Source organism: Chrysemys picta, chromosome 1 (assembly GCF_011386835.1).
Source record: "Chrysemys picta bellii isolate R12L10 chromosome 1, ASM1138683v2, whole genome shotgun sequence".
Classification (NCBI taxonomy): Eukaryota; Metazoa; Chordata; order Testudines; family Emydidae; genus Chrysemys; species Chrysemys picta.
This window is the reverse complement of record NC_088791.1, coordinates 214,882,576-214,907,397: the sequence shown is the minus strand read 5'-3', so window position 1 is coordinate 214,907,397 and position 24,822 is coordinate 214,882,576. Positions and strand designations below refer to the sequence as shown.

Sequence of the window (24,822 nt, the reverse complement as noted above, 5' to 3'; positions counted from 1 at the left end):
TGGAGAGGTTTTAGTTGGGGGCTGTAGGTGACTGCTAGTGGTATTCTGTTACTTTCTTTGTTGGGCCTGTCTTGTAGTAGGTGACTTCTCGGTACCCTTCTGGCTCTGTCAATCTGTTTCTTCACTTCACAGGTGTGTATTGCAGTTTTAAGAACACTGGATAGAGATTCTGTAGGTGTTTGTCTCTGTCTGAGGGGTTGGAGCAAAGGCGGTTGTATCTTAGAGCTTGGCTGTAGACAATGGATCATGTGATGTGGTCTGGATGAAAGCTGGAGGCATGTAGGTAAGTATAGTGGTCAGTAGGTATTCGGTATAGGGTCATGTTTATGTGACCATCGCTTATTAGCACTGTAGTGTCTAGGAAGTGGACCTCTTGTGTGGACTGGTCCAGGCTGAGGTTGATGGTAGGGTGGACATTGGCCAAACCAATGTGTCTATGCAAAAGAATAAATGGACACAAATCTGACATCAGGAATCATAACATTCAAAAACCACCCGGAGAACACTTTAATCTCTCTGGTCACTCAATAACAGACCTAAAAGTGGCAATTCTTCAACAAAAAAAACTTCAGAAACAGACTCCAACATGAAGCTGCTGAACTGGAATTAATTTGCAAACTGGATACCATCAGAATAGGCCTGAATAAAGACTGGGAGTGGTTGGGTCATTACAAAACCTAAATTTAATTTCCCCAATACTAATTTCTCCCTACTGTTACTCACACCTTCTTGTTAAGTGTTTTTAACGGGCCACTCTCTTACCATTTCAAAAGTTACTTTTCCTCCCTTGGTATCCTGCTGTTAATTGATTTATCTTGTTAGACTGACCTCACACTTGGTAAAACAACCCCCATCCTTTCATGTATTAATAGCTGCTCCTGTATTTTTCACTTCATGCATCTGATGAAGTAGGTTCTAGCCCACAAAAGCTTATGCCCAAATAAATTTGTTAGTCTCTAAGGTGCCACAAGGACTCCTCGTTTTTTACTGAGGTGTGAGACTCTATTTACTTTCTGGCTGAACATCTAATAATACTCATCATTGTTTACTTCTTTTCAGAACTTTGCCATTTATGTATGTGCCTATCCTGAACCGAGTTCACTTCATAGATCTAATTTATGTTGGAGATGTACATTAAGATTATTTTGTTCTCGAATATGCCTGATATTTTTCTTCGACTAAGGTTATGTGCATTGTTTCAGTGAAACATCAGCAATAGTTTTTACCTTATTTTCAACATCAATATGTTGTGTGTATAGTAAATATAACTTCATTACAAACAAATCTGACTGAAAACTTCTTTGTTTAGCTCTTCTGGTAATTCAAGAGATGAGATAGTAGTGGAAACTTGTGTATTTCACTGTTATATTTGAATGCAATCAGTCATTTTTCTTGCACGTTAAAGGTGAGATTTTTTTAAAATCTCTGTGTTGACTTAATTCTGCTCTCACTAAAGTCAGTTGGAGTTTTACTACCTTAACAATTCTGAAAACATTGATTTGTGCTGAACTCCTGCACAAATGAGATTGGATGGTCCAGTGGTTAGGATGCTAACCCAGGACTCTGAGATCTAGTTTCAGTTCCCCGCTCTGCCACAGACTTGCTCTGTGACCCTTGGTCAAGTCACATAGCCCTGGTCTACACTCAGAATTTAGATTAACATGCTTCCATTAGGCTAGCTACCACAGCTTGGGGAGATGGATTAGCTATAGTGACAGAAAATCCCCTTCCATCGCTGTAGGTAACATCTAACCCATGGTGCTACAGCGGCATAACTACAGTGCTGTAGCTGTGTTGCTGTAGTGCCTATAGTGTAGATATGACCTTAGCCTTTTTGTGTCTTAGTTCCCCTTCTGTAAAATGGGAATAATAGCACTTCCTTATCTTGCACTTCCCTACCTTACACAGGTGATAGCTCTTAAAGATAGATATCCTAAGAAATAGAAAATCACATGATTGGACAGTATTTGGTCCTGCCTTGCGGGCAGGGGACTGGACTCGATGACCTCTCGAGGTCCCTTCCAGTCCTAGAATCTATGAATCTATGATGCAGGGTAACAAATTAATGGGAAAATGACATTGTCCTACAAATCTTTGGATTACAATGATTTTCCCTTCTAGTCCCCTGTAGTGGGTGAGTGTGGAGTGAGCAAGATATATGATGGCATAAGAGGGTGGGGAGGAGAGAGACAGGGATCCTCATGGAGCATACTGAGCAGCATGGAGTGGAACTCAGTCTCTACTTTGCCCTTGGTAGCATGGCATGTCCAGTAGGGGAGATGCCAATGATTTACTGCCACCGGCTACGCGGAGCTGAATGATCTTTGCGGATATCTTTGCAGAGCAGAATGATGGAGTAATAGGGAAGTTAAAAATTTGGAGTCAGATAATCTCTTTCTTGGCGAGGAGGTGGAAGCAGGCAGGCTTTGGGGGAGGAAATCTTCAATAGTCCTCTTGGGGGATTGTCCCCTCACTTTGTTCCATTTTGGGAGTGGTTGCCCACCCCTGCCTCATCAGAAAGGTCGCAGAGACTGGCCCCACACATTATTAATCCCAGGAGATTTGCAGGCACCCAAAGCCCTCCATCTGGAGGCTCCATGCATCCTCACTGTCTAGTCCAGAGGTCACCAAACTGTGGGGCACATCCCCCTAGGGGGACACAGAGGAACATTCAGGGGGAGTGGTGGGACCCAGTCCAGCCCCCACAGGGCATGGGAAGGGAGTGCCACCCAGCCCTGTTCCACCCCCAGCTCCACTCCTGGCCCTGGCCGCAGCCCTGGCTCCACCTCCAGACTCACTCCCTGTCCTGGGCTCTGCTCCTAGTCCCACCCCCAGCCTCGCTCCCAGCCCCAGCTGTAACCCCAGCCGTGGACGCCTTACCCGGAGCCGCGTCCCCACTCCAGGCCCCGGCTCTGGGGGTGGGCCAGGCGTGGACACAGGTAAGAGGGGGCGAGACCCTAAAAAGCTTGAGGACCACTGGTCTAGTCTCTGGTGACCACTCCCTGGCAGCACAGTTCCAATGGAATCCCTCTGCTAGGGATTCACTCTTGGCTGTGCTACCCCAGGTAGAGGGGAGGGAACAGCATGTCACCTGAATACTTATTGATCTGAGGGGCTAGAATGGAAGCAGTGCTCACCTTGCCTGCCCAGTGTCCATCTCCTTTCTGCAAAGAGGTCTGGTGGAAGGAAGGGAATTGTTGCAGAAGTGATTGAACGAACCCCTTTAGGTTCCCCACCACCACTTGGCATCTAGGGGGGAACAATCTGGGCCTCTTTGCTGATATCACTCAGAGAATGATATAATTTTGCATGGAGGGTGAGGGTGCAGAGCATGACTTGGAATGTGGCAGCTCCCCCAACTCTGGTCCTGGCTATGGTTGCCAGGTGTCCGGTTTGATAAGTTTGCATCCGAAGAAGTGAGGTTTTTATTCACGAAAGCTTATGCCCAAATAAATCTGTTAGTCTTTAAGGTGCCACCAGACTCCTTGTTGTTTCGGTTTGATAAGTGTGTCTTATGAAGGTATTAAACTTGGCAAAATCATGATTAGATGATAAGGTTAGTTTTCTTACTTGTACAACATACTATCATACTACAGATGGGTCTCTCTTTAAAAGAAGAAAACAATTAGTTTTGTAGTGTATTCCCCCATTTGTGGCTCAGTGGTTGTTATTAAAATATAAAAGGCAGTTCTGATATTGTCCCAACATCTGCCCACAAACTAATCTTTATGTACTTATGACTTCAAAATGAGAGGTCACTCACAGTAGATGGTACAGTTCTACATATATGGTAATCCTTCTCCTTTTTGGTATGCTTTGATCAGCATTGAAATAGTTAGCAAATTGTCATGATAAGGTTTAGTTAACATGGTGTTGAGGTGAATGAGGTAGTTAGCAATTCTTAGAGCTGTTGTTTCAAGTACACATCACAGATTCGGTTTCCACTTGGTTCACATTTGAAAGTTTATCTTTGCAATCTTAATGGCTAAAGAACTTATTTTTTATGAAACCTTAGATTCTGGTAGCTTCCAAGAAAAAAGCTGACGGCACCAGTCATCCTAATACAGCAGTTGAGCAGATAATGTTGCAGTGGTGTTTCTAGTATAAGGAATATCTATGAGGTACCGCTAAAGCCATGGATATTTACAAAGATAAAGCTTCAAATTGCAACTTCTGTATAGGTGCCAGAATCATTCAGTCTTATTGTTCTATCTCAGTTAACTTCTCTCCTTTACCACCACCCCCACTCCAGAAAAAAACACCACACCACACTTTTCTGTCCAGAGACGTATTCCTCGTGGCATGTATTAATTTATATCTCAAATAATTGATAGATTTTCCTTTTAGAGAGATATGCAAATTGTTTTGGATGGTAATAGTTTATGAAATACTTTACAAATTCTTTCCCATGATGTCTTTTTCTTAGGGTATGTACATTAAATCAACATATGATGGTCTCCATGTAATTACTGGAACAACAGAAAATGTAAGTATTGTTAATACTGTACGTTCAGGCCTGGAAGCTTTTTTGACCTTACATTTGGTTAATGCCTTCCCTTCGCTACAGACTATATTTTGCTTGAAAAACTCTGCTAGTTGGCTGTGAGGGATCAATGGCAAGTTGGAGGGCAAAAATGAGATTGCTTTTGTTTATTAATCCAGGACAGTCGGCTTTACTTCATTCTTGCAAGGTATTTAAAATGCTTCCCTTGATCAAATTAGGAGATAGCTGACTTGCTGGGGTTTTCTTGGACTGTGTGTAAAAGATAAATGTTTTTAATATGTACTGACTGATATGCTGGAGTTTGCTGTGGCACAAGAAAAAAATAGTTTTTATATCTATCCAATTTCATTTGATTTTGTAATGGAAGTAAAAGCATGGAAATAAGGGCATCCTTTGAAGTTGACATTAAAAAATGTTGTTGTACACTTCTGCATAGACTTCTGAGTAACATTTGCGGTAGGGAAGTGTAGTTGTAGCCGATTCCAGGATATTAGAGAGACAAGGTGGGTGAGGTAATATCTTTTATTGGATCAACTTCTGTTGGTGAGAGACACAAGTTTAGGAGACACACAGATCTCGAAGCAGAGCTCTGTGTGGCTCAAAAGCTGGTCTTGCTCTCCAACAGAAGTTGGTCCTATAAAAGATATTACCTCACCCACCTTGTCTCTCTATATAGTAGGGATCACTTAGATGTGAGCTTACTCATTGAAGGACAGCAAAGGGAACTCTAAGCAAAACACAACTGCATACTTTTCAGCTGCCTTATAGTTTGCTTTCCCCTTCTCCTCCACCCCCTTTGTACAGAATTGGATGCCCATTAGGGAGATGGCAAGCTGATGGGGTTTTTTTTAGGGCTTTAATCCATAACAATAGATACAGAGCAGGCCTCTAACACAAAACTGTGCAGCTTTCAGGACAATTTAGTCAATTTCTCTTGAAAACTTTGATGACCTCGTGCTCAAACAAATTTACAAAGAAATACTTGTTCTACTCTGCTACTATATCATTTCCTGACAAACATGAAGCGTCTCAAATACTGAATATTTTTACATCAGATTTTTGCACTGGAACTCTGGAAATATCTCATGCCAGATAGAATAGGAATGAGTGTGGGGAAGGGGCAGGTCCTCCATAGGACCTGCAGCATGCAAGCTTTCCTTGGACCTTTGACCATTTCTTCTTTCTCTTGCTGCAGACAATGTTGTTGGGCTGTATTCTATAATATGTCTGTAGTAGGATCTCTGTGAACACCAGCCTTCCTGGAAGTAGGAGCAACATAAGCCATTAAGGAACTTGAAGACTCAGTCAGGGTTCTTACAAATCAAATCCACAGCTCTCAGCATCACAGGTGGAATAAACTACAGTTCTGTGTTGGTGCAGGAGGGTTGTGACATTTCTGGGAGACATAAGCAAAAATGAGAGAAGAATTTTGAAATTTGAATTTCCCTTAAACTTAAACTAAGATATGCAACCTACTCAGTCTACAAATTACTGGGTTGTTTTATTTCACAAAGGTGAAGATAATGAATTCCCTAAGAATCTTGAGATTTCATTCCTACTTTCCTCCTTGATGCATCGATATAATTCTATAGTAGCAGAGTCCTGTCAGGAGGAAGCAAACACAATGTTTTTTTTAATTTGGTCTTGATCAGTTTCATGCACTGAAGCTCTGGAGGTGTTAAGAAAGCTTCAGCCTACCAGTTGGATATGGACATTCTACTACTAATGGCTAATAAAGTTTTAATGAAGAGTAAGCTGTTAGCATCTTTCAAACATATGGTTGTTAGGACCATGCATAATATGGAAAGACAGGCATCATACTGGTGTACAGGAGGAAGCATCTACAGATTCTGGAAGGATTGGTGCCTATCATTATTTGGAGGATGTTACCGACCATTTTTCCATTGATAGTTTTCAATCTGGGATGCTACTGGATTTCTAAATGGCAGTTTCAGTCAAAAAATCTCTTTACATCTACATATGCCCAAATGTTTTTGATCTTTTATTCTGATATGGAGCATTTCATAGCTATTGTAACCTCTAGTTAGGATTTATGCAATACTCTTTCCATGAAGCTACCCTAGAAGACCACTAAGAAGCTGTTTTCTGTGCAAAATACAGCTACCTATATACTTAGTATTGCAAAGCATGCGGTGCATATTACATTTGTTATCCTTAACCCTGCAATCACCTGATAGATGTGATTCAAGGCTTTGATGTCCATCTATACAGCCCTCTGTGATTTGTATCTTGGCAACATTAGAAGCCATTTCTCTCCCAATATACCATTTTAGCAGTTAAAATTAGTTGGGCATTTCTTCTATAAATCTTTAGATTAGCACTCAGAGAGAATGGAGTCACATTCTCCATGGAGGGTCTCTTGGCTCTGTACTGTGTTTTCTCTGGTGCTCCTGCAGAGCTAGAATGTGTTAACCTCATGGTTCAAGGCTTATCTCTTTACTCAGACTTTAGCTTGAGAGTAATGATTATGTTGGATACATTGAGGCACGGTGATGGGTCAGGCATGAGTATATCGCATGGGGAGGTGAGGAGGGAGTTTGTATATGGTGCAAAGAGACTGTCTGGTGAGTACATTTTTACAATTCATAATATAAATTATATAAGAAAAATGAGAGACTTGATTCATTAGTTGAAAGCAAACCTGAACTGATCATTGTTTGCAAAATTAAATGTTTAATTCTCTGATGAGTATCCTGGTAAGAGATTCAAAAGGAAATATTTTCAAACTGGTGTCATGTTGTGACATGTATCAGTCCAAACACTATGCTTCAAGAGTGGGATCTTTGCTTTTTTTATTCTAATAATCACCATATGAAATTCTTAGAAAGTAGTTATTTATAAAGTCCCCCCTCTGCTTTCACTAAACTAAACTGTAAACGGAAATATTCATCAGTGCAGGTGTCTGTATTAATTCCTACTTGAAAAACCAGCCAATCACAAAATCAACAACCCTCTAATAAGAGGAATGCAATTATCTCTAGTACTGAGAGAGTTCAGTGAGTGTCCAGAACTTCAATTTTACATGTTATATGCAAAATGGCACCTTCACTTGCACAACACTATATGGGTTAGTCTGTGATTCAATGAATGGCCCTCTTCCCTAACACCGCTTCTTGAAACACACACATTTTTCTTGGACATCTCCTGTCCAAATGCTGACTCCGCTTATTATGATGAAATCTGCATGATCACAGCAGAAGGGGACAATGTGACTGCAAGAGGCAAACATTTTGACAGACAAAATGGTTCAGTTATATTGTTATGATTAAACTGAATTCTGGACTTTGGGAATATTACATTTAGATCATTTCTCTTTTAGTAAAGCCACAAAATGATAAAAGTGAATGTGTCTAATTCTAGTTGCTCACTACAAAAATGCAGCAACTTTCTGGAGTTCCTGGGGGATAGATCCTGACACTTTCATACCGTGGCTCTTTGATTTTTCTTTTAATAGCAGGGGAAGTTCTGTATCTGTGCAGAGCCCAGTTGAAGTTGGTGGGGCTCTATCTACATGCTATCAGCTGCAGACAGGGCGGGAAAAGTCGAAGAAGTTTTGCTTTATAGAAAGCTTAGTGTAATTGTTTTGCACCAAGAGTAATTGCAAATGTTAAAGAGACAAGGTGGATGAGGTAGTATCTTTTATCTGACTAACTTCTGTTGGTGAAAGAGACATACTTTGGGGCTCCACAGAGCTCTTCTAAGACAACACCGTAAATATTAAAGGTATAAATATGAGAAATAGAAAAGTTTTTTAAATGAGGCTCTTATTTAGAGAAGCAAAACTACCGCTACTAATTCATCTTTGAAGATATGGATTTTTACAGTATCCCTCTTCTAGTTACATCTCTAGCAACTAATAATAGTTCAGAAATATAAATTTACAGTTTATCTGTCTTATCTACATGGCCTGGATACTGATTGTATCCGCATGCAAAAAATATTGATTTTTTCTGAAGTTCACTTGAAGTATTTGTTTTAATTAGATGAGAACATGAAAGACATAATGTTGCAAAGTATATTTATGAAGCTGTTGTCCATTAGAGCTCTGGCACTCTGAGCATTAGCAGCAGGTGGACCTCTAAGATTTACAGATATTAGATGGCTTAAAACGATTGGTCGCTTATTAGTATTAAAAAGGCATCTTTAGAAACTAGCTAACCTTTGATAATATAAACATTGCTACCTTTTTTAACATTTGACTGTCTTGCATACAATTATACCGAATATTGTCTCAAACAACGATGAATGACTTAATTAAAAATCTTTTTTTTATTGATTTACTTCATTGGAGAATGTAATTATGAATCTAACCTGACTTACATAGCTTAGCAATCTTACTGCTGAAAGAGAGATGGTGACCAGTAAGAACTGTCTTCTTTATCATCTCTTTTATTTTAAATTCAGTCACCTGCAGATCGGTGCAAGAAAATCCATGCTGGAGATGAAGTGATTCAAGTTAACCACCAAACTGTGGTATGTATAAATATGTTCTGTGTCAATTGGAGATAGAGGTGCACTGGCATATCAGCATGTATACAGAAGAAATCTGTAGAAATGTTTTATATTTTGCTAAACTACTAGTGGGTTTTACATGCAAGTTTTTTTTTTATTCCCTGCCCTCTCCCCCACCTTCCAAGTGCACTTAGTTTGTAACAGAATCACACAATTTCTGGGACAGGAAAATATGTGGTGTTCGTACTTATCCTTTATCATCTGAATAAGGAAGTATTACTTCACACAACACACAGTCAACCTGTGGAACTCTTTGCCGGAGGATGCTGTGAAGGCCAAGACTATAATGGGGTTCAAAAAAGAACTAGATAAGTTCATGGAGGATAGGTCCATCAATGACTATTAGCCAGGATGGGCAGGGATGGTGTCCCTAGTCTCTGTTTGCCAGAAACTGGGAATGGGCGACAGGATGGATCACTTGATGATTACCTGTTCTGTTCATTCCCTCTGGCCAGTGCCAGGTGCCCCACTGTTGGAAGATAGGACACTGAGCTAGATGGATCATTGGTCTGATCCAGTATGGCCATTCTTATGTTCTTATGAATATTATGGAAGATGTTGAATTAACTTAGATAGCTGAGGTTCTGGATAGCCTAGGGAATTTTCATTTTGACTAGGCATTATCAAATGACACCATTCTGTTCTGGGTGATAGAAGTTTTGGATAGGAGAGATTCAGGTAATTTGAATGGTATTACAGTTGCAGGCTAAAGATTGACATTACATGCTAGGAACTGGAAAGCTTCTTTAATTTAAAATTTAATAGAATGCACCCAGCCTATGTTTGTGTGCCAGACAAAAAAAAAGGTGCATATATAGTTACTATTCTGACTTAATCTAACCATTGTTGATACACATAATTTAAATTTTTCAAAATTGGAAAATTAGGAGTAAAATAACCATTAGGTATACCTAATAATTCCCTATTATCACTACCAAAATTGAAGTGCTGTACATTAGTTTCTGCTGATCTTATTTAGGACTATTAAACTACTGCAATCTAAAGAAAAAGCTCTTAGAAAAATAGGTTTTATGATAAACATCTTCTTGTATCTTGTAACATAAAAGAAATATAATTGTAATTTAAGAAGGTACACTTTGTTTTCCCCATGTATAGGCTATCTGTCTTTCATTAAGAATAGTGAAAATAATATATTTTAATGAAAAAGTATTTGTGCAAACAATTTAACTGACCAAAAAAGTTTCTAAAATGTTGTTAGTACAGCAATGGTTTGTTAAAAATATGTTTCTGAATTCCTAGTAGGGTTCCATTTATGGCTTTGGGAACTGATGAAATTGTACAGTATGTCAGCTCCTCTGCGCAACTCATTATAGTATTTCATTATGCCCTCCAGCTAAATTTGATATAAAATATATTGTGCGTGTTTGAAAGTTAACTGATGAGGTGCTACCTTTTGTGCTGGGGAATTTAAATTCATAAACCTAACCAGAACAGGGCAAGGTGGAGTTTTTTCTTTGTTGTTTTTGATCTGTGGAATAACCATTTCAATTTGTATTATTAATTTCAACTATCTAAAATGCTAGAGCAAGGTGCCATTATATATACTGTGACAAAGTTCCTCCTCTACCTTGGTGGGTCCTGCACTTATTGGCGGATTTGTTCACTTCACAGATTCACCCTGTGGGTCAGGAAACAGTCCAGAGACCTTCCCCTCTGGTAGAAGCTATAGTCCAGGTCAATTCCTCCTGTGTTTGATCAGGAGTTGGGAGGTATGGGGGGAACCCGGGCCTGCCCTCTACTCCGGGTTCCAGCCCAGGGCCCTGTGGACTGCAGCTGTTTAGAGTGCCTCCTGGTACAGTTGCACGACACCTACAACTCCCTGGGCTACTTCCCCATGGCCTCCTCCCAACACCTTCTTTGTCCTCACCACCGGACCTTCCTCCTGATGTCTGATAACGCTTGTACTTCTCAGTCCTCCAGCAGTACGCCTACTCACTTTCAGCTTCTTGCACACCTCTTGCTCCCAGTTCCACACACACACACACTTCCTCTCCTCTGGCTCCCCTTGGTTTGACTGGAGTGAGCCCTTTTATAGCATCAGAGGGGCCTTAATTAGAGTCAGGTGCTTAACTGCCTCACCTGACTCTTAGCAGGTTAATTGGAGTCAGGTGGTCTATTAGCCTGGAGCAGCCCCTGCTCTGGTCACTCAGGGAACAGAAAACTACTTATCCAGTGGCCAGTATATCTCCCTTCTGCTACTCTGCTGTTCCCAACTGGTCTGGGTCTATCACAATACACATACATTGTGAGTCCTTTCTTTATTTTTACCAACTACAGGAAGCCAAAAAAAAACCTTCAATCTTTAAAAGCTTTTCATATCAAAACTATATTAAAATCAATCAAAAAGTATACAAGTCCTAAGAAACACATCAACAAGCACTCAGTCTCTAGACTGGAATGAATGTTCTTCCTATTAATTTTAATGGAAGTTGTCACCAAATCGCTTAGTCAGCTCTAAAAATTTCAACCATCTGATTTTCGTGCCATATCTGTACTCCCTTTACTTTGTGGTGAGGGCAGATTTTTACTTGTTAATAATATGACAGAAATCTTGAGATGAGCTTTTGGTATCTAAGAATCTTAGTTCTTATGATTCAATTTCTGAAAGTTCATTCCCCCTCCCCCCTTCCCCGTGCAAGTAATAAACCAGGTACCACAAACATGACTTTTGAGGTGTATAATTCCTTTGCAATTTATATAATAGGAAATTGATGAAGTAAAAATAATTTACAATTTTATTTTGTATGCTATAACATACAGTTTAGAGTATATGTATTGCATTAGAATAGTACATTTATTCAAAATCTAGTTTCTGGAATATAAAACACAGACTTTTATTGCCTCTACAATGTGTTCTGAGGCAATTGTCATCTTTGGTGTTGTAGCCAAATGGCTTTTACATATTTTCAGCATTCCAAAATAAGTACCATATATACTCGTTCATAAGCCGAATTTTATTAGTAAAAAAGGAAAGCACCAGAGAAGGGGGTCGGCTTATGAACGGATATAGAGAAGGAGAGGTGGGACACAGCCCCTCCCGCCAACAAAGGGAGCAAGGAGAGGCAGCACAGCAAGAAGGGAAGAGACGGGGCCAGAGTCTCTCCACTCCTGGCCACGCTGCTCCCCCCCGCAGTCTCCGGGACTGGCAGGCTGCAGCCGTGCCGCTCGGCCCCGCCCCCCAGAGCAGCCTGTGGCCATGCCGCTGGAGCACACTGTGGCCGTGCCACCCAGTCTGGCCCACTGGAGCAGGCTGCGGCCGCGCTGCCCAGCCTGCCGGAGCAGCTCCAGCCAGGTCAGAGACCTCCTCCCCTGACCCTCCCCAGATAAGGTGGGAAGGGATGGGATTGGGAGAGTGTGGGGGTCCCGGGCTAGGGGTGGGGTCATGTGGGGGGTGATCACAGGGGTTACTCCCCTGACTCCCAGCTTCTTCCTCCCCCCAACAAATTTCCCCACCAGTTGCTGTCCTGGCCTGTCAGGGTAAGCAGCTGGCACGCTGGGACACTTTGTTTACTTAGGTTTACCTCTGTGCCTGCAGACGCTCGAGGTAAACAAACCATGTTGACCCACCAGCGGCTTATCCTGATGGCCCGGGAAGCAAAGTTTGCTGACCCCTGAATTATAGGGTCGGCTTATAAAAATTTTCCATTTTTACTTGGGGGGGGCAGGTTATAAATGAACCAGCTTATGATCGAGTATATATGGTACTGCTTGTCCCCTGATGACAAATGAGCACTTTTGCTGAATACTGAAATGCAGCTTCTACATTGCCTTTCTTATAAGTAAAACGGGGCCCTCCACTTGACTGGGATTTGTAGACCCACAAGACTTGGAGTGTTGAAAATATGTAAAACCCATTTGGCTACAACACTAAAAGTGACAATTGCTTCAGACAATATTGTGGAGGCAAAAAAAAGACTCTTGTCTCCTACAAACAAGATTTCGAATAAATGAAAATTTTAAAAACATAATATTTTCTCTTTCTGTTTCTCAGAGAGAGAGAGAGAGAAGATCATGGGTGCAGTGATTATATAGATATGTTTTATTTATTTATTTACTGTGGTCTCGCTGCACCCAGGATTTTTTTCTTTATTTTGAGGATTAGACACTTACAATATGATAAGCATCTATCATCCTGTCGGTGGTATCCAATACTCTAGTTCACCTCAAAATATATCCTATTTTGTGTCCCCAGCCATGATCAGACCGCTGTGCTAATTACTGAATAGGCTGATATGTGTCCTGAAAAACTTGCAGTCTAACTGTGGCGAGCCGTTTTGCTCTGAAAACAGATAAATAGATCAATTATATTTTCAGCTTTTTCCTCATTTGGAGGCTCAGGTATCTGAGGATCCTACACACTGGATTTTCCAGTCTTTCTGTTTTTTTAAGCATCTGTTTGTTCTCACTTATTATATTATTAGACAATTGAGACTGGTGGTTCTGTTTTTCAGCTTGCTTCTGTAGATCATCTCTTACCTATCCATTTATCAATCCTGAGTCCTTTTCAAACCCCTCTTTAAGGTTAAAATAAGTATTACCAAGTCATTGGAGATTTACAATAGAACTATAGATAAATATTATTAACCTATAATTGTAATTAATTTGGTACCTTGCATGTGGGAAACCTAAACATAATTTTACTTAAAAGATTCCTTTTAACTTTAGCATAAACTGAAAAATTGAGCAAAATGTTGAATACTTTTTGCTTATGTTTTTAAAAATCAATACTACATTTTCAGTGCTAACTTTCCTGCTTCAATATGAGAATGAATATAAATTAGGGAAAAGAAGATGTTAATTTATAACTGCATAATGAACAAGATTTTCAGCTAACTCCTGACACAAAATCAGTATTTTAATCTTGAGAAAGCTTCTTCTTTGCAAATGTCTGCTGATTTTAAAGTAAACAGCATAACAAACTGGCAAAGCAAGATAAATGACTTATTCATGCTTATTTTCATGATACATGTTCCAATTAACGTGTTCTTAAGCTGAATGTCAAACCATTCTTTATTGGCATCCTCTGTACAAGTGCTGGTACTTAATGCATATGGTTATTGAATTTGGCACGGGAATCAAAGGGTCTAAAGTGAGTCATGATTCTTTATGCTATATTGCTATGAAACCTACAGAATACAATACAAGCCATTTTTTTCTGGCATAACCACTGGAATTTAAATATTCTTATTAACGTTAAAAATGAAGTTTAAATTAGTTTAGAAAATATGTTAATTTGCAATTCAGAAAAGCTTCCTTGTTTATTGTAGTCTACTGAAATTAAATAGCTACAGAGAGTTCCATCAATGAGATATTTTGCCTTACTATTGCAGGCTTGGATCTCTGAAGTATTCTAAGGTTTAGATGCTCATCTCTCTCACTGAAATTCAGTGGATTTTGGGCTCCTCATTCTCTTAGGTGTCCTTGAAAATTCCAGCATTAATCTCCATAAAATGCCTTATTTTTGTACAAACGTTAAAAAAACCAAACATAGCAGAATGTTTATAAGGTACCAGTGCTCAAACAACTTCATATTTATTATTCAAGCGTGTTCCAAGACAACCCTTCTTACACCCCCTTGATCAGCCAAAAAGTCTTGGGAGAAAGGTTGCTGATGTCTCTCAGGAAACTATTATTGTACACAGTTAACTCTAGAATTTTGGATATGTCTGTTGTAAAACTATATTTTAGGTTTGTAAGGGAGAAACCACAGGAGTATGTACTGACAGCATAGGATAGATGAATAGTTGATGATTGTTAATCAATCTCCTGTGAAGTGGAAGTATTTTCTACAATTTGGAAATGTCTTTGGCATATTATATGCAGTTCTGATAAAAGGTTGAATTGACGTGTAACAGTAGATCTCTATATTTTATGTATTTTTATTAGCTAAAACTCATCAGAAAATATGTGCTAGCATTTCTGACTGTGTCTACCAATGGATGTCAAAAACTAGGGCAAATTTAACTAATTAGTGGATATTAGAGAGGCAAGGTGGATGAGGTAATATCTTTTATTGGACCAACTTCTGTTAGTGAGAGAGACACTAAGGCCTTGGCTACACTGGCGCTGTACAGCGCTGCAACTTGCTGCGCTCGGGGGTGTGAAAACGCGCCCCCCCCCAGCGCAGCACTGTAAAGCGCCAGTGTAATCAGCGCCTGCAGCGCTGCATGCTCGCTCACAGCGCTGCAAGCTATTCCCCTCGGAGAGGTGGAGTACTTGCAGCGCTGCGAGAGAGCTCTTGCAGCGCTGGCGGCGCGACTACACTTGCGCTTCACAGCGCTGCCGCGGCAGTGCTGTAAATTCTGAAGTGTAGCCAAGGCCTAACTTTCCAGCCACACACAGCTCTTCTTCAGGTCTGGGAAAGGAACTCCCAGCCTCACAGCAAAATGCAAGGTAGAACAGATTGTTTAGCCTAAGTAGTTAACACGTATTTTAAGGGATCATTCAAGGTAGAATTGCCTGTTAACTCCTCTGCAATCATAGGACAAAAAGAGGGGGTTAGTGGGTAACAAATTGTGGTAATAAGCCATAAATCCAGTGTCTCTGATCAGTCCATGATTTTTGGTGTCTAGCAGAGATTTAAGCATCCAGGCTTGTCTTTTGAAAGTATTGTGCGTTTTTTCTTTAAGGATGAGGACTGAAAGGTCAGATATAGACTGATTGTTTTGTGAAAAATCATTCACCTTCAGGTAATGGAGTGTTTTTGTCTTTCATCGTTTTCCTATGTGAGTTCATTTGAGAGCGTAGAGATTGTCTGGTTTCACCTACATAATTGTTGTTGGGGCATTTAGTGCACTGGATAAGATATTCCACGTTGTTGTGATAGGCACATGTAGGGTCCATGAATCTTGAAAGATATGTTGTGGGGGATATTGTTCATTGTAGCAGTGAAGATATGTCTTCACTGTTGTTGTAGCAGGGTCTGTTGCGGCTTTGAGTTGGTTTGTCCTGGTCTGTGAGGATCTTTCTTCAGATGTTGAGCATGGACAGGTCGGAGGTTGTTTGAAGGCCAGAAGTGGGGGGGGGGGTTAGGAAATATTTCTTTCAGGCTGGGATCCCCACTGAGTATGCACTGTAGTTGTTTGATTGTAGTTGTAGGGTTCCAGTGTGGAATGGTAGGTGACAACTAGGGATTTGCAGTCAGAAGGGGTTTTATTTCTGTATTGAAGCAGATTCTCTTGGGCTATTTGGGGTGGCCTCTTCCATGATGTGATAAACTTCTTTAGAGGAGTGTCCTTGTCTGAGGAAGGTGGTTTAAAGTGTGTTAAAGTGTATATCCCGGACTTCCTCCTCAGAGCATATTCTGTGGTATCAGAGGGCCTGGCTGTAGATAACCGATTTCTTGTTGTGTTTGGGGTGGTTACTGGGTCTAGGATGGTAGGTGTGGTGATCTGTTTATTGGTGTCTATGGGGTTCCATTGTTGAAGCTGATTGTGGTGTCCAGGAAGTTGATGCTGGTGTGGACATGTTCTAGAAATAGTTTGATGGATGGATGATGATTGCTGAAGTTGTGGTGGGAATCTATGAGGAAGTTTAAGTTGTCTGTCCAGAGAATGAAAATATCATTGATATATATCACTGGTGGACAGTCTTATGTAGTAGCTAATCATTCCTATATACTTACTACACACAGTTACCGTTTAAACTTTAACTTGGAGCAAGGTGGTACATAGATAATAATAATAATAATAATAATAATTAATACCTAGCTCTCTCAGAGCATGTTAGCCAATCTAATATGGGAAACTACTTTTGGATCACATTGGCCAAGTCAACAGGCTTTGGGCTGTGAAAGTTGTTTCATGTCTTCACACAGAAAATTGACACATTCTTAATAATAAATCCCTCATGGCTTACAAGGTTTAATCAGAGTGTAAACTATCCTATACTTTCATGCACCATAAAACATTTAATCATTTTTGCCTTTGGAGATAGGTATATAGTGAGTTTCTAATACCTGTCCAGCTGTCCCCTCATAAAATTAAAGAGTGTTAGTTTATTAAGCTAAGTTCAGTGTACATTAAAGTTTCTCTTCCACTTGTTAAAGAGCTATTCTGAGGAGTAATCCCAGTTTTCCTGTAATTTTAACATAGGCTCTTTTTCAAACAGGTTTTCTCAGAAGCTAGCAGTACGATTTGGGCATTGAGAATAAAGCCACTCACTTATCTGAAATTAAGAGATTTTAATAATTTTGTTTTCATTTTGTTGCAGATGGAGCAAATATGGTGCATAATTGCTTTAAAAATTCTTGTTATGGCTAAAAATACAGTGCTTTTACCAGAGAAGTGTCAAATTGTGTTAAGAAAATAATAATAATAACCTCACAGACATTTGTATTGCAGTACGTGCTGTGACATGTAATGCACTTTCATTTCCCCAGACCTTCTCAATGCTTAAGAAGTTAAATTTTTTGAAGTTGAGTGAAGTTTAAGTTGTTTGGACCTATACTATAAGCTTCCAAGATCCTACCCAGTAGAACCCAGCATCTATTGTTGTTCCACCCTGATGGATTATGTTTGCATATTCTGTTCTAGTTCATCCATATCTATGTGTTGGATGAGCTAAAAGGACAACATCAGTTGTTTAGTTTGAGTTTCCATTTATTTATTTATTCTCCATTACCAGTTATAGAGTGGTCCTCTGATGTTTTTGTTCGTTTCTCCTGTGGAAAACTTTAGTTTCTTTTACAGTTTTTTAAAGCAGCTGTTGCAGTTCAACTAAACAACTAACAAAATCATCCAAAGCACAGGACTTTATCTACCCAGACATCTGTTGGGCACAGATTATCCAATAAGTTCTTGGAAAGTATTGGAGACAATTTTTTATTTTAGACGTTGGAGAAAGCTACTAGGGTGTAGAGGCTCTTCTAGATTTGATTTTGACAAATAGGGAGAACTGGTTGAGAATTTGAAAGTGGAAGGCAGTGTGGGTGAAAGTGATCATGAAATGATGAAGTTCATGATTCTAAGGAATGGCAAAGAGGGAAACAGCACAATAAAGATAATGGATTTTAAGAAGGCAGACTTTAGCAAACTCATGGGAGTTGATAGGCAAGATCCCATGGGAAACAATCTATGGGGAAAAACAGTTCAAGAGAGTTGGCAATATTTCAAGGAGACATTATTAAGGGCACAAAACAAACTATCCCACTGCATAGGAAAGATAGGAAGTATGGCAAGAGACCACCCTGGCTTAACCAAGGGATCTTCAATGATCTGAAACTGAAAAAAAGAGTCCTACAAAAATTGGAAACTAGGTCAGATTACAAAGGATGAATATAAACAAACAGTGCAAGCACGTAGAGATAAAATTAGAACGGCCAAGGCACAAAACGAGATTAAACTAGCTAGAGACATAAAGGGTAACAAGAAAACATTCTACTGATGCAGTAGAAGCAAGAAGAAAACCAAGCACTGGGTAAGCCCATTAGTCAATGAGGGGTGGGAGGAAAAAATAACAGAAAATGTGGAAATGGCAGAAGTGCTAAACGACTTTTAGTTTAATAGCATATGGACATGTAACATGGTGAACACCAGTGAAAATGAGATAAGATTTGAGGTTAAAATAGGGAAAGAACAAGTTAAAAATTACTTAAACAAGTTACATGTCTTCAAGTCAACAGGGCCTGATGAAATGCATCCTAGAATACTCAAGAAGCTGACTGAGGAGATATCTGAGCCATTAGTGATTCTCGTTGAAAAATCATGGAAGATGGGAGAGATTCCAGAGGACTGGAAAAAGGCAAATATAGTGCCCATCTATAAAAAGGGGAATAAGGACAACTGGAGGAATTACAGACAAGTCAGGTTAACTTCAGTAACCAGAAACATAATGGAGCAAATAATTAAGCAATCAATTAGCAGACATGGAGAAGATAATAAGGTGATAAGTAACAGTCAGCATGGATTTCTCAAGAACAAATCATGTCAAACCAACCTAACAGATTTCTTTGACAAAAGCAGTAGATGTAGTGTATCTTGACTTTAGTAAGGCTTTTGATACTGTCTCGCATGACCTTCTCATAAACAAACTAGGGAAATACAACCTAAATTGAGCTACTATAAGGTGGGTGCATAACTACTTGGAAAACCGTTCCCAGAGAGTAGTTATCAGTGCTTCACAGTCAAGCTGGAAGGACATATCAAGTGATGTCCTGCAGAGATTGGTCCTGGGTCCAGTTCTTCAATATCTTCTTCAGTGATTTAGATAATGGCAAAGGGAGTACACTTATAAACAGTTTGCGAATGATACCAAACTAGCAGGGGTTACAAGTGCTTTGGAGGATAGGATTAAAATTCAAAATGATCTGGATGAAATTCAATAAGAACAAATGCAAAGTACTCCACTTAGGAAGGAACACATATAAAATGGTAAATGACTGCCTAGGAAGGAGTATTGCTGAAAGAGAACTGGGGGGTCATAGTGGATTACAAGCTAAATATGAGTCAACAGTATAACACTGTTGTGAAAAAAAAAAAAAGGCAAACATCATACTGGGATGTATTATCATGAGTGTTGTAAGCAAGACACGAGAAGTAATTCTTTCAGTCTACTCCGTGCTGATTAGGCCTCCACTGGACTATTGTGTCCAGTTCTGAGCACCACCTTTCAGGAAGGATGTGGACAAATTGGAGAAAGTCCAGAGAAGAGCAACAAAAATGATTAAAGGTCTAGAAAACATGACCTATGAGGAAAGATTGAATAAATTGGGTTTGTTTAGTCTGGAGAAGAGAAGCCTGAGAGGGGACATGTTAACAGATTTCAAGTACATAAAAGGTTGTTACAAGGAGGAGGGAGAAAAAATGTTCTTCTTAACTTTCAAGGGTAGGACAAGAAGCAATGGGCTTAAATTGTAGCAAGGGAGGTTTAGTTTGGACATTAGGAAAAACTTCATAACTGAAAGAGTAGTTAAGCACTGGAATAAATTGCCTAGGGAGGTTGTAGAATCTCCATCATTGGAGGTTATTAAGAGCAAACATCTGTCAGGAATGGTCTAGATCAGCAGTTCTCAACCAGGGGTCTGGGGCCAGTGTTAGACTCGCTTGAACCCAGGGCAGAAAGCCGAAGCCCTACCACATGGGGGGATTTGGAGGATGGCGTGGACTGCACCCTCAGCAAGTTTGCAGATGACACTAAACTGGGAGGAATGATAGATACGCTGGAGGGTAGGGATAGGATACAGAGGGACCTAGACAAATTAGAGGATTGGGCCAAAAGAAATCTGATGAGGTTCAACAAGGACAAGTGCAGAGTCCTGCACTTAGGATGGAAGCATCTCATGCACTGCTACAGACTAGGGACTGAATGGCTAGGTAGCAGTTCTGCAGAGAAGGATCTAGGGGTTACAGTGGATGAGAAGCTGGATATGAGTCGACAGTGTGCCCTTGTTGCCAAGAAGGCTAACAGCATTTTGCGCTGTATAAGTAGGGGAATTGCAAGCAGATTGAGGGACATGATCGTTCCCCTCTATTCAACATTGGTGAGGCCTCATCTGGAGTACTTTGTCCAGTTTTGGGCCCCACACTACAAGAAGGATGTGGAAAAATTGGAAAGAGTCCAGCAGAGGGCAACAAAAATGATTAGGGGGCTGGAGCACATGACTTATGAGGAGCGGCTGAGGGAACTGGGATTGTTTAGTCTGCAGAAGAAAAGAATGAGGGGGGATTTAATAGCTGCTTTCAACTACCTGAAAGGGGGTTCCAAAGAGGATGGATCTAGACTGTTCTCAGTGGTACCAGATGACAGAACAAGGAGTAATGGTCTCAAGTTGCAGTGGGGGAGGTTTAGGTTGGATATTAGGAAAAACTTTTTCACTAGGAGGGTGGTGAAGCACTGGAATGGGTTACCTAGGGAGGTGGTGGAATCTCCTTCCTTAAAGGTTTTTAAGGTCAGGCTTGACAAAGCCCTGGCTGGGATGATTTAGTTGGGGATTGGTCCTGCTTTGAGCAGGGGGTTGGACTAGATGACCTCCTGAGGTCCCTTATAACCCTGATGTTCTATGATTCTATGATTGAAGACCAGGGTCCCAAGCCCCACCACCCAGGGCTGAAGCCGAAGCCTGAGCAATTGCCCTCCTTGCAACCCCTTAACGCCAGTCCTGGCTTTCATATGCAGAAAAACAGTTGTTGTGGCACAGGTGGGCCGTGGAGTTTTTATAGCATGTTGGGGGGGGGCTCAGAAAGAAAAAGGTTGAAAATCCCTTGTCTAGATAATACTTAGTCCTCCTTGAGTGCAGGGGACTGGATAGAAGACCTCTTGAGGTCTATGATTCAAAGCCAGTTTTTCTCCTAAATGAAAGTGCTTTAGCTCAAGGCCTTATAAGTCTGGCCTTAAGGGAAATAATTAAAAAAGAAATTTGGTTCCAGGTGGGTTAGTGGAGTATTCAGTCTGCCTGAGAGTTCTAAGAAGGGGCTTGTGAATCTTCTGCCAGCCCATCTGTGCAGTTGCTCTGTATTTCTTTCTACTTCATTTCTCTTCCATTTTAGCCTTCAGTCCTTACTTCCAACCATAACCCCTGCTAGCAATGTCAGGTGAACAGACGCCATTGTGATGAGCATGAATGCCATTATATGTAAATATGGCATTTGTGTATATAAAATGAGAGCGAAACTAAGTAAGATCAGACTTGGTCAGAAATTGGACTGGAGATCTTTAGAGGAAAGAATTGAAGGAATTGCTGACTGTGATACAGTTGGAAACCCTCTTCCCCTTCAGTCAGTACATGACTGGAGCCTTGGCATTGCCTTGGGAACACTGCACTCTCCTGGATGTCTTTTCGTTCAAATGAGATGTAAAACAGAGATCCTGATCATGTGTAGTCATTTAATATATCCAATAGCATTTTTCATAAGTGTGTTTCTCATTAATCCCATTGTCCTGGCTGAATCCCAATGTGGACAACTCTATTATGTATAATTCTGCTGTAATTTACCTTTGTAATTACATATTTTGTTTTGATTACTATTTAAGTAGATTAGGGATTTTTCACTTCATTTCACTTTGGAAAAAATGTTCTATAGTGGTCATGACTGAGGGCGGCTGCTGTGTTCCACTGAATGATGCCTATATATATATATATATATATAGGTATTAGTCTGTAAACTCATTTGGGATTTTTCTGTACAGAAGGTTCTGAATAAATGTAGAGTACTAATAATGTATGTTGCTGTGCAACTGTTTAGGTTGTGCTACATTTTGAGTTCAAGTAATAGTGTTTCTATTACAAGAAAAAAAACTCTGTCCTTTATATAAATTATCCCCTGCAGGATGTGGCACATTATATGAATTTGCACTAAGAATACTATAATTCTTCACCAAAAGCATTGGAAGAACCTTCCAGGACTATGAAGGTGTGGGCTATCTAGTACTTATCGGGTGATGACACAATATTGTAGTTCCTAACTGTTAGATGGCTTATGCTGTAAAGTATTACAAGGTGTTGCTGTGGTACACAGTGTGATGGTCATACCAAAATAGTAGTAATTGGGAATTTGTGTTGCTTTTTGAAATCAAAATACTGATGATTTTTTTAAAAGAATTAGATATTGGTTCTCTGGTGATGATTCTCTAATACCATGTACATATAATGTCACCAATAAATATATAATAAAAATGTTAAGGTACAATAATTGATGTATTTAAGACAGTTAAGTTGTAAGATTCTTGGGGCAAAGACTGTCTCTTTGTGCTGTCTACAGAGGTGAGCAGAGGGCTGGTGCTTAACAAGTAAGAATACAGTGGTCACAATTTTGTACCTAAGGAAGAAACTGTGTACTTGGGAGGTTCCCTGCTCTCTCCCCTCCTCCCTCTCCCCCCCCCCCCCCCCCGCCCCCGGCTCTGTTGGGATTCGATACTTCTGAACTCCTTTATGCTTTGAATTTGTCAATCAGGTATCCAGCTGACAGGTACTACATACATTACACAATGTTGTTCGACTTAAGTCCGGATCTACAGCCTCACTGCTATTTAACTACCGTGCCTCCTGAACAAAGATATTTAACCATGATAAACTGCATTGTGGTTTTGCATAAAAGGACAAAAGTTTGAGAATTTTGGTTAGGAGCACCAAGATAACTTAAACTGTGACCTGGGCTCAGTTTGAATATAGATCTCCAGAAGAATGTGCTACCTTGCCTTTTTAAACACATTTAGACATATAGTTTTTTTATTTGTATGTATATACACATGTATAGATAATTTTTATATGTCTACCTCTTCTCTCATGTTATGACACAGGAGACACGGCCAGACGGTGCTATGGTGCCACCAGCTGGAAGCAAGGAGGAAAACTGAGACCCTGCCCCTGCATGATATAAGCCTCTGCCAGACATGATCCCTTTAGTTTGCTTTGCCCCCTTTGGAACAATCACCCAAGTTGTTTCTTTCTCCCTCCTTCTGCCTCTCCGCCTCCTCCTTTATTTCTCTATAATAAAGGGGGGAAATAGAGAAGAAAAAGAGGACTGCCCAGACACTTCCCTTCCTATTCCTGATCTCCCAAAGCAACCCTACAGCAATCATGCCAGGTCCACCCCCCCACCTGCTTTGGAACATTAGCTCCACCATTATGGAAAGCCACCTGCTGATGTTTCATCGGATGCTTGTGTTAGGGATGTATTTTCTCAGGGGGATTGAAACCTTCCTGGTTCCTCTCAATCCTCTGTCAGAGATTAAGCATCTGCTCTTACAAAGAGGTTCTTCTAGGTCTGTTGTACAGAAAGATGCCTATTTACATATCTACATTTTGTATGACAACTGATGCTTCTTTCATGTCACCCACAGGAAGGGCCATTACCAATTCATCATCTTTCCAGCTGGCCTGTCTTCCCTTCTCCCCTCCTCCCCCCCGAGTATATGTGAAGATCCTAGTGATGCTGATCTCCAGTCTTTGTCATGAGTGGACGTTTGTACCCTTATCCTTGTTTGAGCTCTTTCAACCTCTTCCCTTAAGGGGTTTCAGTAGAGTTACCTTTTGCAGCACCCCCATTTTGGTCTGATCCTGAGCTCTCTGCTATGAAAAGCTTTCATTTCCCTAGACAGACTCTTGTTTCTTGTTGAGCACTCTGTTGACTGTCAGGGCCTCCTCCCTGGTTCTTGCCAGTGCAACCTGGAGTTATTGGGATGCTACTTAGCCTGTGTGGACTTAAGCCCAGATCCACAAAAGTGTTACATTGAAACCAGGGGAAGTTAGAGCCTAAACCCCTTTGTGGATCTGGGCCTTAGTCCCTTGTGTGTGGCTCATTTTGGATTCCGGTAGTTCTGTGGAGGCCCTGACATCCCTGGTTCTCGTACCTGATGAGTGTCAGAAATCTAACCCCCATCCCTTTTATAAGTAGGGTCTCCTTATTGATTTGAGCTGTGAGACTCCTCTCTTCCTCCCAGATGCTTGCAGAGAACTTGAATCTTCTCTTACGGGCCAGTGCACTGCTCCCACCTGCCCCATACACAAATGATTACATGGCTACTGAATGGAGTTGCTTCCTAAGGGAGACTGCTAGTGGGAAACAGCTTGGTTAGCAGCAGAAAATGTCTACCTCACGTTCTCTTAGGATTTGTTGGATCTTTTCAGCCTGGTTGAGTCAAGGAATATCACTGCCCTATTACGCTCATTCTGGCATGTTTTGGATTTTCTAATGTCAGGCTTCAGCAAAGGTGTCAGCATCAGTGCTCTCCATTTGCATACCTCTGCTATAGTGGCTATTCAAGGCCTTATTGAGAGCAGGGACATTGTTCTACATCCCTAAATTGAGAAGTTTTTTCCCGTTATC

The 24,822-nt window shown here is 40.5% G+C and overlaps 1 protein-coding gene across 12 annotated transcripts in view; it reads left to right on the top strand.

The window, feature by feature from the left end:
* CNKSR2 (connector enhancer of kinase suppressor of Ras 2) overlaps positions 1-24,822 on the top strand; it is a 366,844-nt gene that overhangs the window by 173,196 nt on the left and 168,826 nt on the right. For 7 of the 12 annotated variants that reach the window (XR_010596212.1, XM_024106894.3, XM_008170199.4 and 4 more), the window contains exons 7-8: positions 4,427-4,486; positions 8,930-8,998. The exons of 2 other annotated variants lie outside the window; for them this stretch is intronic. Coding sequence is in view for 9 of the 10 variants with exons in the window: in XM_024106894.3 (XP_023962662.1) it covers positions 4,427-4,486; positions 8,930-8,998 (129 nt within the window). In the remaining variant the exon portion in view is untranslated. The remainder of the gene's footprint in view (positions 1-4,426; positions 4,487-8,929; positions 8,999-24,822) is intronic. 3 more of the 12 variants (XM_008170200.4, XM_008170197.4, XM_065579588.1) reach the window with 2 other exon arrangements.